Here is a 20,293-nt window from a genome sequence, read left to right as displayed (position 1 = left end):
GAAAAGCAAAAGGACAAATACCCTTACTTTGATTCAATGAAAGGTTCAACCAATCCTCAATTTTGCACTTACAAGGCCTAAGTTCCGTATATATTGTAGCACATCCTTCGAGAAATGGAATGGGGATTGGATATCAATTTGCAGAAACTCACCAATAGAAGAAGACATTCTCATCCACTGATACAAAATATACCAAGAATCTATACCCAGAGAGATGGAAATAAAAAATGAGAAACAATCCACCCTACTAGTGAACCAATTTCTGGATTATTTTTCAGTATAACAGGAACAAATGCGATGGTCCAAAACTACACAATAAAACTAAGTGCTCTCTCTCCCTCTCTCAACATTAAAACAAGACCCAAAATAATATACTTGACTTTGACAACCGAGGACCATCAGGAATCAGAGCATCCTCTAAGCCTGTAAGAAGATAATAGAAATGTGGGAGGAAGTTAGCAAAATGAAAATATGTTTTACTTCCCAAACAAAAAACAGATGTTTGTCTACGACTTGGAGACCTTGTTAGCAATGTTGTTGGAGAGCCAGTCTAGTCCCTCATACAGTCCTTCACCAGAAGTGGCGCATGTACTCTGAATGTACCTGAAAGAAATGACCAACCCGATTAACTTGCGACCATGGACAGGCCAGAAAAGAGGACAAGGCAAGGAGACCACACAAACAAGAAAACAAGGGAATGAGAAACATTACCAATGGCGTTGGCGGAGGGAGTGAAGGCCAAGCTTATCAGTAATCTCAGCAGCATTCATTGCATTGGGAAGATCTTGCTTGTTTGCGAAAACAAGCAGCACCGCATCCCTCAACTCATCCTGCCATCCAAGATAAATTAAAAATAACAGGACCTTTAATAACCATTTACATGATATCAATTAAGAAATCAGGTACAATAATGGTATGAAGGGATTCTATGCAAGTTATAGGTTTATTTATTTATTCAGTTCTTCTCCCAATTTTGCCATAGAAGATGATTAAGGCTGTTTTCAGACGCACCCGCCCAATGAATCGGAAACTTCAATTTAATCAAGAGGAAACAACAAAATTAGTTATGTTTCCTATTACTCGTGATAACCAAGTGGCCGCCAATTTTGCAGTTATGTTTCTTACAACTCAAATTCAGAAGTAATGTAATTGCAATTTGGCACTCCAGACCCTCATATGAATTCTAGAGGAAGTTGCAATTTGGTTATTTCCACTTCATTAGACTAATAATGCCATTTTCATTTCATATCCAAACAAATCCTATACTGAAGTAACATAATAAGAAACCCCGACCTCCAATACTTACCTCATTTAACATCCTGTGCAGCTCATCCCTGGCCTCAACAACACGATCTCGATCATTGCTGTCAACTACAAAGATAAGACCTTGCGTATTTTGGAAGTAATGCCTCCATAGAGGTCGGATCTGAAATTCAAAAGCAGGATGAAAACCCAAACATCAGCAAATCACAGAAGAACATTTCTTTAATCAATAATAATGTCTCTGACTTGAAATGAGCGTGTGCTGAATGCAAACATTCATAGCAAATAGCAAGAACTACAAAATGGAACTGGACATACAACTACAGTACACATGATTAGTCGAATCAACCAAATACCTTGTCCTGACCCCCGACATCCCAAACAGTAAAGCTAATGTTTTTGTACTCCACGGTCTCCACATTAAACCCTGACCAAATAGTACAAGGAAAGATGAATAAAATGTCCTAGGAGAAATGATTAAAAAACAAAATACAAGTTGGCTAAAATCCCATATAAATCCTTAGGCAAAAATCTCAGTTACTTGCAAGTCTAACTACCTCCGAATCATTTGAAGTATGATGACATTGTCTTGGAATATCCGCATGGTTAGAAGGAAATCATAAGGTTTCAAACTACAACAGAAGCTGAAGCCTAAAAAAAAGTAGACGCCCCCACAACCATAATTTCACGAACAAGTACACATAAAAGTGAAATTGCTGGCATCATGATAAAAGAGGCCTGAGTTCAGTTTACACAGCATACATAATAAGTTGGTCCAATCTGCCAACATTCATGAACGATGAGTGATTGGTACACAGAACGTACCGATGGTAGGAATGGTGGTAACGATCTCTCCCAGCTTGAGCTTGTACAAAATGGTGGTCTTACCCGCAGCATCAAGACCCACCATGAGAATACGCATCTCTTTCTTGGCAAAAAGCCGACTGAAAAGCTTGGTGAAAGACAGCCCCATCTTCGTGTCTGATAGAAATACAAATATATGCACATCCATTACTTGTTGCTGCTATAATTGACATGCATATGTTGCGTACAATAAGCATAGCTGTAAATCTTATAACAAGTAATTGAAAGTGTTCATGTGCATGCAGTAGAATTGACAGAGTGGACTTGTCTACCCTATACAGGCATTGTGTCAGAGTCTGTACAACTGTCTCCTGGGGGTGTCACATGATTGACAAGTCAACCAGAAACTTGTAAAGTGACCAGCTAAGGTTCCTTATTCATTGATCAGTGACTACCTTATTTATTGACATGGACCAATCTTAATGTAATGATATGCACATGTACACCCTGTTTTCACTGAAGTGAAGACAAGTGGAGTGGCTGTACAAGAGAGACCGATAGAAGGTTCCACTCATATGCAACCGCCCATATTTGAAAACCATATACAGTTAGCACTCTTAACAATTTAGAATCCAACACTTTATGATATCTCTTGACACAGTTAGGGACTTGTGAATTATTAGAGACATTCATTTCTCCTCATTTCTTGAACATGAGGCATCACATTCAGGCATTTAAAAAATAATCCTCCTCCTCGACATCATCTAAAAAGCCTTATCCCAATTAATTAGGGTCTGCTACATGAATCCAGTTCTGCCATTCTACTTTGATTAAGGGCCATATCTTCAGTTAGACCATAGGTCATCAAATCTTTTAACTACCTCCATCCACACCCTTTTGGACCTTCCCCTTGCCCTTTTAGAGCCTTCAACTTGTACCAACTCACTCCTAACCAGAACAGTTCTTGGTCTCCATTGCAATTTGCACATGACAAATCATCTAAATCTACTTTCCACCATCTTACTACCTATCGGTGGGCATCCCACAATAAAATAAAATAAAATAAACCTTTCCTAGCTTTGTAGTGGGCACAAGAGAGGAAATAGTGGGAAAATGTCTGTAAACCATCTCGGCTTATTTCCAATTTGCAGGCACCAACTGCAAAACGTCAATGTTTAATTTGATGGGGCAGCACAGACCTAGCTAGTCTCTGGAGAATTTTCTCAGGGATTCTGGTCCAAAGGCATGCTAAACCACAGATCAAATATAAAGAAAAAAACATTTGAATCCACTAATTTGCAGGAGACACTAATAACCAAGAGACAGGAGCTTTAGCCAGATATTATATAACCAACTTTGCCTCTTCATGATGCAGGAAAGACAAATGCATGGTTATAATTCAGCATTATTAAATAATATCTTTGTTGTGATAAAAAAAGAAAAAGAAAGATAAGATAGAATATCTGTGTCCCCAAATAGAAGAAAATGTGAGGTTGTTTCTTTTAATAAAGAAAGACAATCTGGGCATGTCAGTCTAGAGAATAGTTGAAAACAAAAACAAGCTTCACAGACTAACTATACTGCGTGGGCATTAGCTCACCCAGGAAAATAATAATATAATAACAATAACAACAACAATAAGTATCAAAATCAACCACTGGGGGGGTGCGCGAACTAATAACATAAAAAATCATATCAATCGAATTGTTCCACCGACATCACCGAATCTAACAAGAAAAAAGAACATTCAGATCAACTGGGGCCATATTCAACCCCATCAAAATAAATCTAATTCAATGAAAGACATCTGCATCCATCTACATGCATAGAACCTGAATCTGGCAACATAATCAAAAGACCAGTGAAAGAACCAAATGGAACACAAAATCCAACCTTATTTCCTTCAAACATCTTTATCAACATAACTTTGTCCTAGCTATTTGGGGTCCACTTTATGACTCGTGATTCACAAATCATTTCTACTCTATCCCAGGTAAATATCAAGGATTGAAAATAGGTTTCTGTATGCCGATTTGGTCACCCACTGAAACCAGTTCAAACCATAATTTTCAATTCCAACAAATAGGGGCCACAGTTAGGTGATCCAGGACATTTTCTGTTGTGATCCGCCATGTACATCAATGCCATGTGCGAGGTGGATTAGTCACCATCATTTTCAAATGGTGATAACCTAGGAGTCAGTGATCCACGTTGATTATTTGATGCGGGGGCATCTTGGTGCGGCTCCAAGGATGCACCATATCTCCACACTGGGGGTGGGGTGGCCCACAAGGTGAGGCCTGTGAGATGCAGGATGGCCACAAGGTGGGACCCATTGTGAGACCGTGCGATGGCCGGTTGTCCGCTATCATTATTCGCTTGTAAAATAGTGATTCAGGTAATTAGTAGTCTACCATACATGAAAGTTAGTGTTTTAAATAGCTATGCTATGTAGCATGTAGCTTACGCTATGTAGTTCATGAAAATAACTTCAGTCGTGTGTAGGCTACGCTACATGATAATTCGCATATGTTACATGCTACACAACTCACGTTACAAGTTATTTTTCATTAAACATTAAAATCAACTAATGTTTTCAATGATTTGTTACATTTTTCCATTTTCAATAAAAATTAGTTAATTATTTCAATGCTTTTAGTAAAATAATATTAAGCAATAGTATTAAATCAATTTCATTGCTCTTAATCATTGATTGTTGCCCTTCTCCTATTACTTTAGGTTGCACCAAAATATCATGAAATTTTATTAAATTCCATTATTAAGCGGTCAAATTTGGTGCAAAATAACATGAAATTGGTGCAACCAAGCACAACCATGATTAAAAATCTAAAAGTAGCGTGTAGCTTATGCTACTTGCCATGTAACTTACGCCTCACACCTCAAAGGGGTGAACACTACGCTACGTGCTATTTAAAACACTGCATAAAACATAAAGCATACTTTAACATGTTGATGAGTTGTTAATGGGTCCATTGTAATGCGTGTGGCATCAATATTGTGTATCATGTGTGAATCACCATAAAGTTGTTAAATGCCAAAAATTCGGCTGATCCAAGACTGAAATGGGCCACACCATATGAGTAAATGTAAAATCATGCCCAAAACCCACCAAATTCAAGTGGTGTGGTTCATAAGATTTTTCGATCAGCCTGCTTTTTGTGAGTTCCTTCATCCTAGTGGGGCTCACTAAGTGAACGGGTTGGATGGCATATAAATACTACAGTGATCCCCAAACGTGATATCATATACATCTATGGTGGGTGTTTTTCGGAAGTTCCCATGCTTTGCAACCCACAATTACCATTTAGACAAAGTGTGAAATTGGAAGGCTCATTGGATGGATGGAGTGGATTTAAGATACATGTCATGGTGGGCCCACACAGCCATCAGGAAAAAAGAAAAAACATGCCCCTTATATTTCAGCGAATGAGTCGCACACCCAGTATTAGATTGACCATGTGTAACTAGGCCCAGTCGGCCCAATTCCAACATGCTTGGGCGATACATACCACTTTCAGTTGATACTTTAAACCTTGGTAAGTATACAAGCCTCCACATCCCTTCTTATTGTCGTAAGCTAACTTTTTTTTCTGCTCATCCTCCTTTCAAGGCTTCAACCCTATCAAAGTTCATTGCTTAATGGAGTCATTGCTGCATATCACCCACTGTTGATATCTGTATGTATCAGGCGATACGTACTAATTTCAGCAATACTCAAAAACTTGGTAAGTACACAAGCCTCCACATTCCCTTCTCAACACCGCAAGCAAAGTTCTTTTGCACCTTCTCCTCATCCTCCTTTCAGGGCTTCAACCCTAACAGAGTTAAGTGCTTATCAGAATCATCACTGGTTTTCATAGCACATGGGGGTGAATCATCTCAAACAACTCTCCATCAGTCTACCTCTTATTAGGCATGCTCTTTGGTTTTGTTTTGGATGTCCTCATTCTCAATTCTATCCAAGTCTTTCTACAAATGCATCGGATGCACGCAGAACTGGGCCCAAAATCCATGGGCCAGGCACAAGACCATTAAGCCCGAGCCCAGGCCCCAAACTAACCCATCAATAAGGAGGCATGAGCCTCTTATTTAGGTAGCTAGTTAGCAAAATCAATCAGTCAAATCTTTTTAAATGCATTCTTATCCTCTAGACATCTCTTTATTACTTTCTCATTTTTATAATAAGTCATTGGTTGTCAATGATATTATGAACCTACCTTCTTTGTAGGCCTAAGGAGCCTATTTAAGGGCCTTACACGAGTCCTCTCAAGGCACCCTTGAATTGAATAAAATTTCTGGGTTGTTTCATACTTTAGATTGAAGGTGCCAACATTTGGGCTGATCCTTCACATCAGCCGGCTGTGCCAATTTCGTATCAAAACATGTTCCAATGACTAGATCAAAAAGGGTTTTTATTCTCTTCATTGCATCTACCTAATCAAACCTACTCCAGTCCATTAAAAAAACCCCCAAAATCAGTCAATTTCTAATCCATTAAAGCCCACAAAAATCAACCCTATCCAGCCCATTAAAACCTCAGAGGGAAAAAAAAAAAAACTAAAAAAAAAAACAGCCCTATTCCAGCCTAAAAACTCAGCCATATCCTAGTCCAAATTCAGCCCCCATGACTGTCCATTCAAAGCAAAAAAATCCAGCCCACTAAAAGCCCAATAACAACCCAGAATCCAGCCCCCATTCCAGCCCATTAAATGCCCTGAAAACCCGCCCTATTTCAATCCAAATCCAGCCCATTGAGAGCCCAAAATCCAACCCATTAACAGTCTACATCCAGCCCTTGTTCCAACCCATTAAAACCTAGAATCTCAACCCTTTAACAATCTTCTGTTCTAAACCAAAAACTGCCCTATAGTCTGTTCATTATTTTGCTGACATCACTCCCCAATACGATGACTACCCTGGTGGTCACTTCTCTATCCAGGGAGGCTTACTAATCAACAATGAGACAATTGCATCATCGAGCTATTCGTAAGGGCAGCCAACTTAGAAACTGCTGTTGATCAGTTAGGTGTAGAACAACATGGAGAGCAACCTGGTTCAATTGGAGATCCTGATGGCAACCCAAATCCACAAACGGGGTTCCAGCTAGATCTTTGGGGAATCAAAATGGTATTAGTCCTCGACTCCTCGGGAGTCTGTTTATGACTTCATGCAACGGCACTTTCCTCAGAGAGCCAATGACGCCCCAATAAAGACTCCTAAGAAACACTATATCACTAAGTACAAGTTAACATTCCGGACTTCATGGGTTGCCTTGATGCAAAGGCTTTAGTTGATTGGATTACACCACTTGATGATTATTTTGCATGGTACTACATGGATGATGTTTAGCGAGTGGCCTTTGTCAATGTCAAGCTGAAGAGCCCAGCAAGAATCTAGTGGCGAAGCATTGACGACAATAATCACATCATAGGTCGCCCTACGATCACTAGTTGGATTGACATGAGAGAGAAGCTAGAAAGTAAGTATTTACCTTTAGAACTACATAGATACCCTTCACCAAAAATAAAATAAAAATCCTTGCATTCAAACAAAGAACTTTATCGATGGACGACTACACTGAGAAGTTCAATGAGTTTACTGTCGATTGTGAGCTTGTAAAGACCAACCATGTAATGGCTAACCACTATCAGGTAGGGTTAGGCCAAGAGATCCAGCACGAGATGGTCATGTATGACTTTAAGTTAGTCGACGATGTTCACCAAAAGGCTTAATGAGTTGAACAACAGCTATAACAACATACTCTCTGATGCTTTGACTCTCCAGCCGAATAACCTTTTCTGTGAAGAAAGGACTGGATCCACATCTTAACCAGACTCTATCATAAGGTTATCAACCACCTCCCCACCCTTTTTAGCCGCACCCACAAATACAGACTCTGTCTATACGACAACCACAAGCTTTACAATGCCCTCTGCCACAGAATTCATACGAGAGAGCCAATACTGCAAGGGCACAACACCAAAGGGTGAGTTACTAATCGGAATCCTCTCCTCAAGTGCGAACGAGTGATGTTGATTGTTACCGTCACAGGCAAAGAGGACACCTTTTTAATGAGTACCCGCAAGCCAGAAACCTCCATTACTATGGTAATGAGGACCCCTATCACCAGGACGACCCTCAGTATTACGATGAGCACATTAAGATAGAACAACCCTATATAGAGCCAACATCACAAACAACGAACCTCCTGTTGAAATTGTGATGAAGCCAGGGTTGAAGGCCCTCTCTTATCATACGCCGCCTCCTTGGTCCTTATCACCATTAAGGAGGAAGAGAGACTAGCAACAAACCACTTCTCAATTGACCTTGGCTCTTTGATCTAAAGGTACAAAACGACAGCGAGGCTAACACACGTACTTTCCTATAGTGAGGTCATCGGATCCACCTTCACACGTTGTAGCATATGTCACCTCCTGCATCTACGCCCCCATCGTCAACATTAGCTACCCTTTCTAACTCTCGTGTTCTCACCATGCTTTAGTTCGAAGAAGGGAGCAAGGAAAAAGGTGTAATATTCGCTTTATTCACAAAACATGTGTAGGATTTCAAACATATTTACACAAACATTCTTAGTGGAGAGCATGCGAGACCCACATTTCAGCATTCATGATGGTTGCTTGTTTCATGGAACGCAACATTGCCTACCTACCACATCCATCCATGAATATGTTGCGGGGGAATTACACGCTCATGAATGTAGTGGTCACTTAGGCCATGATAAAACCCTAACCCTTGTTTAGATACTTCTGGATTCATCTAAAATCGGATGTCATCAAGATCTGCTAGTTACGCAGAGTTTGTGAACTCGTTAAGGGTCAAAAGAAAATTAGCAGATTGTTTCAACCACTACCAATCCCACATGCATCATTGGAAGATCTCAACGGGGACTTCCCTAAAAGTTGATTCAGTATTTGTAGTGGTTGACCGATTTTCAAAGATGGCTCATTTCATACTATTTTCGAAAACAGTAGATGCTTTCAAGATTGCTAAATTATTATTCGAGTCGTTGTCGTACAGCCACATATCCTTTGGGATATCCCAAAAAAAAAAGGATCTTGCCTTTAAACTCTTGCCAAAAACCCACCAATCTTTTTGAAATACGATAAAGAAAATATGCCTTATTTGACCTTGACTAATGGTTGGTTAACGATACCAACCGTTAACTCGTAAAAAGACATTTGAAGAAGTTTCTACCCTTAGTTTGAAATGAATTCTATCATCATATCCCTATCCCTCCCTATCAGAAAGGATGCGAATTCCACACGGACAGTGGACTATATTGTGAGCCCCACAATGATGTGTTTGATCCACATCGTCCATCTTTCGTGGATCAGTATTTCAAGGCATGAGCCCAAAATGAGGAAGATCCAAATATTAGGTGAACCCCATAACAGTTGAATAGTGGCAATTGAAGCTTACCATTAAAAGTTCTAAGGGGAAAACCATAATGTTTATTTGCGATTGTGAAAAATCCAAGCCGTCCACCATTTCTTTCATATGATTTTATGGCTCGAACAAAAAATGATCCAAATTCGAAGCTCAGGTGGGCCACACGACAGGTAACAGTGCATATTAAATGTAGGCCCTTCAAATCGTCATAGAGCCAAAAAAAATTAGATCAGGGGCAAAAACCGATGGTTACATTTAGGCCACTAAGAAGGACTTTTTGAACGGCTGGGAATGCCATTTCAACGGTTTGGATAGCCTAAAAATATCAACAATTGACCATTGATAATTTCAACAGTGGTAAGCCACCGGCCCATTTTTTCCTACTGTGGGACCCACCTGGATTTAAGCCCACACCCTAAAATGAGATGACGAAAATGGTGGATGGTTTAGATTTGTGCCAAGCATCATGAAAGTGTGCCCCACCAAAAATTAAGGGGTTGCATGATAATGTCATATCTTTGACTCTACATCAGATTTCGGTGGGAGTTGAGTGGGCATGATCATGGACCCTACTGTGTTCTTTGGAAAAAAATAAAAAAAGAAACGAGTTGTCCACCATTTCCCTCATATGATTTTAAGGCTAGGGCCCAAAAATGATCCAGATCCAAAGCTATGGTGGGCAACACGACAGGTAACAATGCATATTGAACACGGGCCCTTCAAACCATGGGCCACATAAATTTTATATCAAGAGCAAAAACTAGCAATTACATTTAGCCCAATGGGAATGCCCTTTTAAACGGTTGGGAATACCATTTCAACTATATGGATGGCCTAAAAGATAAAAAATGACCATTGATAGTTTTAAGTTTTAACGACGGTAAGCCACCGACCACCCTATCGTGAAACCCACATGTGCATTGGATCTGCCTAGATTTTAGGCCCATACCGTAAAATGAGATGGCAAAAATGGTGTACAGTTCAAAATTGCCGACAAGCACCATGAAAGTGGGTCCGATCGAGATTCAAAGGATCATGACAACCACTAATGCCTCAAAGTCACATCTCATTGGGACTCAGATTGCATAGTGTAGAACACACCACTGATGTCGATAATGTGCATACGAGGCAAATCTCTATGGGCCCCACTATGATGTGTTTTATCCACAATCCATCCATTTTTCTAGGTCATTTTATGGCATAAGCACAAAAGTGAGGCAAATCTAAATCTCAAGTGGACCACACACAAGAAACAGTAGGGATAGAGATGAAACTTGGGGCCATAGACGTTTTGGATCATACTGATATTTGAGTTTTCCCCTAATTCAGGTCTACATAAACTAATCAACAGGTTGGATGGCAAATAAACATTGCACTGTGCCCTTCGCAATTTTTAATGGTAGACATTCAACTACCACTGTTTAACTATTGTGGGGTCCATTTGATATTTGGATCCTCCTCATTTTTGGGCTCATGCCTTGAAATAATGATCGACAAAGGATGGACAACATGGATCAATCACAAATCACTTTAGGCCCACAACATAGTCTACTATTTATGAGGAATCCAGATCCGTCTAGGCATAGATAAGGATCAAATGGATGAATTCATTTCAAAACAGGGGTAGAAATATCTTTTTACGAGATAACGGCTGGAATCTTTGGCCAACCGTTAGTCAAGGTCAAACAAAGCACTTTTTTACCATATTTCAAAAAGATTTGTGAGTTTTTTAAAAGAGTTTAAAAGCGGGCTTTTTGGGATAACCCAACAGATGGGCGGCCATATGTCAATAACCCTGATTTTTTCACGAGGTAGTTTATCTTCGTGGGCTTTTGAAGACAATTGTGTTAGATCATGATACCAAGTTCATGAGCTATTTCTGGAGACTCTCTTGGGCAATAACGAAAACTAAGCTTCAATTCTTTAGTGCCTACGACCCTCAGATCAATGGTCAAACGAAAGTAGCCAATCGTAGCTTAGGCAAGTTATTACGGTGTCTCGTCCGTAATCACATAGCTGCATGGGACTAATAATACCCATGGCAAAATTTGCCTATAACAACTCAGTCAACGCACAGGAAGTCATCTTTTCTAGTGATAACTAGTTTATGATCATGTCTTCTAGTTGATTTGGTTCCTCTACCCATAAAGCCAAGACCAAGTACAGAAGATGATGACTTCATCCACCATATGCACTAAATGCATGACAAAGTTTGACGCAAATCGCCGTATGTAATGAAAGTTATGAGCAACATGTAGATGCACAACACTATTTTGTCGAATTTGCAGAAAGCAACATGGCTATGACTCTTATCCATCCTAAATGGTTACCCCCGGGATCCTCGAAGAAGCACCATCTTTGCAATGCGAGATCGTTCGAAATTATAAAGAAGATTAATGTTAATGCTTATGTTTTAGACCTCTCACCAGATTTACTTATCAGTCATACTTTCAATGCGGAAGATCTTTCCATCTATGGTGGGCACCATACTAATAATGCTATCGAAGAATAAGCTATCACACTTCCAACCATTTTGCCACCTACAAATACAATCATTGATGTTCTCGACGACCAATTCATCTCTATGCACTAAGGTGGTTACCAAAATTTTCTCGTCCGTTGGCAAAGACAACCTACCTCTCTTCAATGCTACATGGACCACAACTATAAACATAGCGTGCCGTAGAGGTCATTATATAAAGGTAACAATGGCAATCAGTATACATTTAGAGGGACGTAAAGGTTGTAATGGCCGATACGAAAAAAAATGACGTATAAAGGCTGTTATAGCCCTTGTAATGGCCCGTTATTGCCTCCGTAAAGGCCATAACAACCCGTAACGGTCCATTACAAGGTCGATACAATTTATTTTATTATATTTTTTTTGGTTTTTTTCATTTAAGAAGGAGACCGTAACGACCGTTATGGCCTCCATAACAACCTTTACACCCTGTATTGTAAAGGTAATTGTGGTGGCCATTATAGCCACCGTTACTGTTACGGAATTGTAGACACCCCACCTAAAACAAGGATAACCCACTCTTTGAGCTTTAACTTGACTTCAATAAATTATCTCCTACTACTTAAAATTCATTGAAAATCCAAACAAGTCGAATTGGGAGCATAACTGGCACGTCCCGAAGACAACCAATGGACCCGATCGGCTGGCGCCAACTCTAGTAACTATTCGGTCACGGCTGTGCATCCAAACTCGAGAACCCCACGATCTCTATGTACGTAGCAACTGATGTGCGAAAAAGGGATAAAATGAACTCTCTCTACTTAAGGATCACTCTCTGTACTACTTAGTCTTCTCGGATAATGTTGTTTTGAGGCGTGAAAAGTCGCATCTTTAAGATTGAGGAAAGTACAGTCATTCTTGTATAAAAAGTGGCCATGGTATTATTGAAAGCAAATTTTGACCGATCAAGATGATTTATGGTTCATTGGAAAGGTCAAATGATCTTCCTAACAAACTTAAGTTTCCTCCAATCCGGATTTTGATAATCCGACAAAATTCCTCACAAGATTAGAATCACTTCAATCGGACCCCATTTGACCTATCGAAAGTACGAACGTTCAGTATATGAAATCAGTTGTCTATAATTTGACCGATTATCTATTTTCGATGATCTTAGGGTAATTGGAAATGTCGCCTGATAAGCTTTTCAATGGAACTGAAATCACTTCAATCGGATCCCGTTTGACTAATCTAAAGTGAGGCTAGAGTTTTACGACTTTAGCCGCTCGAGAATGTGTGGTTTTGGTAAACGGACTGAATCTTCCTCATCATAACCCAGATTGGAAGACACTTAAGTTCGTTAGAAAGATCAGTTGACCACTTTTCTAATGAGCCATAAATCATCTTGAACGGTCAGAATTTGCTTTCGATAATACCATGGCCACTTTGTGTGCAAGAACGACGACCGTACTTTCCTCAATCTTGAAGATGTAACTTTTCACGCATCAATACAACATTATCCGAGATGACTAAGTAGTACAGAGAGTGATCCTTGGGTAAAGAGAATTCATTTTATCCTTTTTTCGCACAGGTTAGCCTGTGAAAATCGTGAATATAGTGAAAAGCCAAAACTCCGTGGTGAAGCAATTTTGGGAGTGGAGTAGGTGTGTGTTTTTTTGAAAGAGGAGTAGGTGTGTGTTTTTTTGAAAGAGGAGTAGGTGTGTGTTAACACCGAACCACTATAACTCTATTTGTCTTGTGGTGATTGATAACATTTTTCTTGTATATATTATCTTAAAATACTAAAATCAAGGAAGTCGTGATATAAGACTGTCCTACCTAAGATATTAGGTGAAGGTTGTCCTATGACTCAATTGAAGTTAATATTTTAATATTAATTATTGTTCTGAATTTCTTTTCCAAGATTGATTATAAAAAAATTAGTTAAGTCCTATTCACTCTCCCCCCACCCCCAGCCCCCAAGACATCGATAGCTCAACTTACAAGTGGTATCAGAGAGAGGTTGCTCTTGATTGGATTTACCTCCTATAGCTAGATCTAGACCTATACGATGTCAAATTTCGAAAGATTATCCAGATCCAGGCCACCTACCTTTGACAGCTCCAACTATTCGTATTAAAAAGCTCGGATAAGGATCTTCCTTAAATCCTTAGATGAAAGTGTATGACAAGACACTGTGACTCAATGGTCCCCTCCCATGATTGAAGTAATAACCGAGTATAAAATCACGTCCATAAAAGAAATATCCTACGTACAGAGGGTTCTCGAGGTTCTTGAGTTCGGATGCAAGGCCGTGACCTAATCGTTACTGGAATTGGCGTTAACTAATCAGGTCAATTGGTTTGTCTCCAGGACATGCCGAGTATGCTCTCAGTTTGACCTGTTTGAATTTTCAATGATTTCTAAATCAGTAGTGTTATTGAAGTTAAGCTGAAGCTCAAAGAGTGGCTTATCCTCATTTTAGGTGGGGTGTTTACAAGAATACCTTGGCTATAAGCTTCCGGTGCCTGAATTTTGTCCTTTATGAGTAATATCAAGCAATTAACTCACCAGAGTCAAGTTCTTTCATGCTAGGGAGGGCTGAGGACGACTAATGCGAGCTTAACTTGGCCCAAGATCCATGGGTCAGGCCAAGCCCATTAAGCATAAGCCTAGGCCCCATTGCTGGCTCATCAATAAGGAGGCCCAAACCTCCCATTTACGTAGGTAGTTGGCAAAATCAATTAACTAGTTGTGCAATAATTAATTAGTCAAATCTTCTTAAATGCATTCTTATCCCTTAGGCATCTCTTTATTATTTTTTGTAATAAGTGATTGGTTGTCAATGACATTATGAACCTACCATCTTTATACGTCTAATGAGCCTATTTAAGAATCTTATATGAGTAGTCTCAAGACACCATTGAATTGAATAAAATTTCAAGATTGTTTCTTCTACTTTGTTTATAGTTCTCATAATTAGATTGAAGGTGCCTACGTTTGGACGGATCCTTCCCACCAGCCGACTACAACAACATCTCAACATCTTCATCTACATAACATCATCCTTTTCTCAAGTTCTTTCCTAATCATAGTTATCAAAATCCTGAAATTTAGAATCCAAGTCAAATCTTAAGCAAAAATAAGTCCCACTTTGAATCCCTTTTTAAATGAATCCTATGATTCAACCATTCAAATCCTACGAGTTACAATTCACATCCCGATTTACAATTCAAATTGTACTCATCTTATTTTTTTAGTTCATGTTGATTTTATGTTTTTGAATTGGTGAGGGACTTTACCACTAATCTTAAAATATCGGTTAACTGTTTTATTTTATTCTTTATAAGAGAGTAGGACGGGTGAATTGTTGGCTACAAACATTAAATACCATTGTAGTGTATGGCCCATGCAAGAGGCAGCTCATCATTTGAATGGCCCAGATTATTTGAAAATGTGCTAATTGGAAAATAATGGCATGGCATATTTTACAACTGTAGATCAACATGCACCCAAAGTAGATGATTTTCTGATTGATCAACCCTTTCGGTGAATTTTATCATTCTAATTATGTATTTTGGCCAATCTAGGTGGTGACCCCTTTGATTGGATGACTTGGATCGGTTCACCGATTGGGTTGTGTTAAAGACGAGCCTATAAGCATGCATGGGTAATGTAAACCCCATAATTATCGACATATTTTTAATACATGGGGACATTGGAAAACCACATATAAATGCGAATCAAATGATTCTGAGATTAAATTCACTTCCTACAAAAATAAGCAATTGAAAGATCCAATATATGCTTAAGAAAGACTAAAAAAACACAACTCCCACCCATCTAAATGTAAATCGGTCCAACACCACAACAAATCCAACCATGCAAACCAAAATCAAACTGATCGCAAGATTCAGCTTTTCCAAGCAATTCAACAATCAAAACGCAACTGCACCATCTCCAATCGCAAGCAAACCAACTCCCGCAACAAACTCAACCATGCAAAATCAAAATCGAATCGATCACGAAATTCAGTACCGGATCCAAACACTCAACATCCGAAACACGTCTTCCATCATTTTACAACCAAATACATCGAATCAGGCAAGGAATCCTATCAGATTGCGCCAAATACCAGAAAAGAAAAATAAAAAATAAAAAATCAGATCTAAGCTCCAAACCGAATCTATAGCTTCAAAACCCTAAAGAAACCGTAATAAGATAAGATGAACAAGATCTCTCCATAAACCAGGAACAAAGCATCATTCTAGGGTTTCAACACCCTCGGACAAGCCTTATACTGGCAGATCTGAGATAAGAGGAGAGAGAGAGAGAGAGAGTTTACCTGCGAGAGAGCGAGGGCGATTTCAGGCTATTCGAGAGCAGATCTCGATACGCTGTCCTCCACAACTAGATTCCGAGGAAATGACGACGGACTTTTATCAGGGATGGATGTAACGGCCGTTACGACATCGTTAGAAATTCTCTGTTTAAAAGCCAAAAGTTGACAGTTCATCTGACGTCGCCGTTAGTTGTACGCTTCGATTCGAAGCATGGAAGATGTCAACTTGAGAGGAATTCAAAGGTACTGCTGCGTCAGAACTTGAAAATTGTCTTGTGGCATCTACTTTTTACAAATGCTATTACTTTTCATTAATCCAGACCGTTGGTACACAGGATACGATAATGGACGGATAATATAACAAAATTTTATATATTTGACGATTTTACCCATACCATCAGTGACCGAACTCTGTACTTTCAGGCCACTATTCCAACATTTACAATCGTCTTATATGGGATCTTTTCTATCACTACCTTTTCATTACGGTTTCCTTCAGATCAAGGGTCTAGATTCTTCAATAACTGGCTCTGTATGTTCAAACTGGCGCATAAGGACATGGTTCGGATGATGCCCAGGGAAGACAATACTGCAAAAACATCATCAGTCGACCGATCCGTAGATTTTTACCACCGTAAACCCACTTTTTACCCGGCTTTTCTAAACGCTCCGCTGTACGGACACACTATTTGCAGTCAATTACATCCGTAGCTAAATATAGTCGTAGCCATTAATAGCATAGGCAAACATGAAATTCAACTAGGTAAACTGAAAATTGAGTGAGGCAAACTAAACATGTAACAGGGCAAACATAAATTTCATTGAGGCAAATTGTATATTAAGCGAGGCTAACATAAAATTTAATGAGGTAAAATGGAAATTGAGCGAGCCAAACTGCACATTCAACGAGGTAAACATGAAATTCAACAAGGCAAATTAGAAATTGAGCAAGGCTAACATTATATTGAACGAGACAAAGAGAAAATTGAGCGAAGCAAACTGAAAATTGAACGCAACAAACATGAAATTGAACAAGACAAACTGGAAATTGAACGAAATAAACATGAAATTGAGTAAGGCTAACATGAAATTGAGTGAGGCTAGTTGAAAATTGAGTGAGGCAAACTAGAAATTGAATGCGGCTAAGAGGAAATTGAGAGAGGAAAACATGAAATTCATCGAGGCAAATTAAAAATTGAGTGAGGCTAACATGAAATCCAGCAAGTCAAACTGAAAATTGAGCGAGGCTAAGAGGAAATTGAACGAGGCAAATTGAAAATTCAATAAGGTGAACATGAAATTCAGCGAAGCAAACTAGAAATTGAGCGAGACTAACATGAAATTGAGCGAGGCAAAAAGGATATTGAGCGAAGCAAAATGGAATTTGAGCGAGGCAAATGGGAAATTGAGCGAAGCAAGCATGAAGTTTAGCGAGATAAACTGGAAATTGAGTGAAGTTAACATGAAATTGAGCAAGGCAAATTGAAAATTGAGCGAGGCAAGCTGAAAATTCAGTGAGTTAAACTGAAAAATTGAGTAAGGTTAAGATAAAATTGAGCAAAGCAAAGAGGAATTTAAGCAAGGCTAACATGAAATTTAGCGAGGCAAACTGGAAATTGAGTGAGGCAAACATGAAATTCAATGAACGTCAAAGGTAATTGAGTAAGGTTAACATGAAATTCAACGCTCAATTTCCAGTTTGCCTTGCTCAATTTCATGTTAGCCTCGCTCAATTTTCAGTTTGGCTCGCTCAATTTCATGTTTGCCTCGCTCAATTTTCAAATTGTCTCGCTGAATTTCATGTTTGCGTCGCTCAATTTCCTATTTGCTTCATTGAATTTTATGTTTACCTCGCTCAATTTCCTTTGAGCTTCGTTTAATTTCATGTTTACCTTGCTCAATTTCTTTTGAGCCTTGTTGAATTTCATGTTAGCTTCGCTCAATTTCCTTTGATGCTTGTTGAATTCATGTTTGCCTCACTGAATTTCATGTTAGCCTCACTGAAATTCCAGTTTGCCTCGCTCAATTTTTAGTTTGCTTCACTTAATTTTATGTTAGCCTTGCTCAATTTCCAGTTTGCCTTGCTCAATTTCATGTTTTCCATGCTCAATTTCTAATTTGCCTCGCTTAATTTTCCATTTGCCTTGCTCCATTTCATGTTAGCCTCGCTCAATTTTCAGTATACCTCATTGAATTTTCAGCTTGCCTCGCTTAATTTTATGTTTATCTCGCTCAATTTGCCTCACTCAATTTCATGTTTGCCTCGCTAAATTTCATGTTTGTTTCGCTTAATTTTCAGTTTGACAAGCTTAATTTCCAGTTTGCCTCACTCAATTTCATGTTTGCCTCGCTCAATTTTCTCTTTTCCTTGCTTAAATTCTAGTTTGCCTCGTTGAATTTCATGTTTGCCTCGCTAAATTTTCAAATTACCTTGCTCAATTTCATGTTTGCTTCGCTCAAATTTCAGTTTGCCTCGCTCAATTTCATGTTTGTCTCGCTCAATTTCTAGTTTGCCTCGCTTAATTTCATGTTTACCTTGCTCAATTTCCAGTTTGCCTCGCTTAATTTCCAATTTGCCTTACTCAATTTCATGTTTACCTCACTTAATTTTCTTTTTACCTAGCTCAATTTTCAGTTTGCCTCGCTCAATTTTCTCCTTAACTAGCTCAATTCCCAGTTTGTCTCATTGAATTCCATGTTTACCTTGCTCAATTTCCAATTTGCCTCGCTTAATTTCATGTGTAGCTTCGCTGAATTTCATGTTTACCTTACCATTTCCTTTGAGGCTCGTTAAATTTCATGTCAGGCTCGTAGAATTTCATATTAGGTATGTTAGGCTCGCTTAATTATTTGTAGTTGTTTGGAAGAAATAGATACGGTTTATATCCGTAGCCATAGAAATAATGGCTATATATCTCATGAATTTTGCTACGGTTATAATTCGTAGCTACAATTCTTTAGCTACGTACTCTCCCCTTTTTTTCTCTGGTATTGGGCGGTGCATCGTGGACAAAATAGAGTTTCATCATGGTGCCACCGTAAATGCAAGGGCATTTTCGAGTATATCTAATAAAGCAAGGGTATTTTCGTCTTCAAATAGTGTATCCGTACATAATTGGTTTAGTATCGGAAGTAATGTTTGGGAGGTTTAGAAAAGCCGGGTGGGGTTTACAGTGGTAGAAAACTCTTTTTCCTCATTAAACGTAGGCTATCATGACTTTCCTTACCATTCATTTGCGGGCCACCGTTCAGTGAGCTTCCTCGGTTGTGATCAAGCTGATGAACAGCTCCAATCATTGAATCATAAGCCCCATGTGAATGATACTAGATTTGCTCACTGGAGCAGTAAGCTATGGGCTGGGCTGGCCGGTCCCAACCCGGCCTGGTTTCAGCCTATGGGCTGAGTTTGTCAGATGTGGGTTGGATCCAGGGGTGGCAGTGGGTCTAGTCAGCCTGGTCTCACTTCTGATGAGGGTTTGGGCCCCACTAAATGGGTAGTGGGTTAGAAAATGTGGACCATTTACTAAGTAAACCGGTCAGGCTTGGATTGAACCAACCTGGCCTGGCCTGAGACCTGAAACAAATTAATAGAGATATATACCATGGTTAAAAAGACTAAGTGACTCAGACCAACTCGTTCAATTCTGAGTCAAGTCCTGCCTAAGTCAGTGCTGAAATTAGTCTGCCTGGCACAAGCCATGGATGACTCAATGGTATCAAAATGGTTAGGGTCTAATGCATCGAGTCCCATCAGAACTCCGCAGTTAAGCGTACTTGGGTGAGTGACCTCATGGGAAGTCTCCGTGTTGCACCTCATAAAAAAAAAATGGGTAGGGTCTAACCCACTCCGATTCAACACGGACAAGTTACATCATACTCGTCTGTCTTAAAACGATGATACACACGCATGATGGATTTTGTCATATACCCACTAATCGGGCAGAGCTGCAATAGATCCAAGAGACCGGCCTGGCTTAAGGTTGGTGGGACAC

General features: G+C 39.3%; 1 protein-coding gene across 2 annotated transcripts; it reads right to left on the bottom strand.

Moving 5' to 3' along the window:
- Positions 1-228: 228 nt before the first annotated feature.
- On the bottom strand, positions 229-16,465 carry LOC131224814 (ADP-ribosylation factor-like). 2 transcript variants are annotated; one of them, XM_058220216.1, is made up of 7 exons: positions 16,305-16,465; positions 2,089-2,244; positions 1,620-1,690; positions 1,307-1,426; positions 712-830; positions 522-603; positions 229-423 (listed from the first exon to the last, which is right to left on the bottom strand). In XM_058220216.1, exons 2-7 carry the CDS (start codon positions 2,234-2,236, stop codon positions 418-420), a joined length of 546 nt encoding a protein of 181 aa, XP_058076199.1. In that variant the 5' UTR covers positions 2,237-2,244; positions 16,305-16,465; the 3' UTR covers positions 229-417. The 2 variants fall into 2 exon arrangements, with proteins under 2 accessions (XP_058076199.1, XP_058076198.1); XM_058220215.1 differs by lacking the exon at positions 229-423 and having other exon boundaries at positions 507-603.
- Positions 16,466-20,293: the final 3,828 nt, after the last annotated feature.

This window comes from Magnolia sinica, chromosome 14, assembly GCF_029962835.1.
Source record: "Magnolia sinica isolate HGM2019 chromosome 14, MsV1, whole genome shotgun sequence".
NCBI lineage: Eukaryota > Viridiplantae > Streptophyta > Magnoliopsida > Magnoliales > Magnoliaceae > Magnolia > Magnolia sinica.
Note: the sequence above shows the minus strand (reverse complement) of the source record. Positions and strands in the feature narration are given on the sequence as shown.

Excerpts from the sequence above, each read along its gene's own strand:
- LOC131224814 (XM_058220215.1), bottom strand. The coding sequence starts at position 2,236 with ATGGGGCTGTCTTTCACCAAGCTTTTCAGTCGGCTTTTTGCCAAGAAA. Across the intron at positions 1,427-1,619 it reads ATGTCGGGGGTCAGGACAAG|ATCCGACCTCTATGGAGGCA; the intron begins GTATTTGGTTGA and ends TTTGAATTTCAG. Across the intron at positions 831-1,306 it reads TGCACAGGATGTTAAATGAG|GATGAGTTGAGGGATGCGGT; the intron begins GTAAGTATTGGA and ends CTTGGATGGCAG.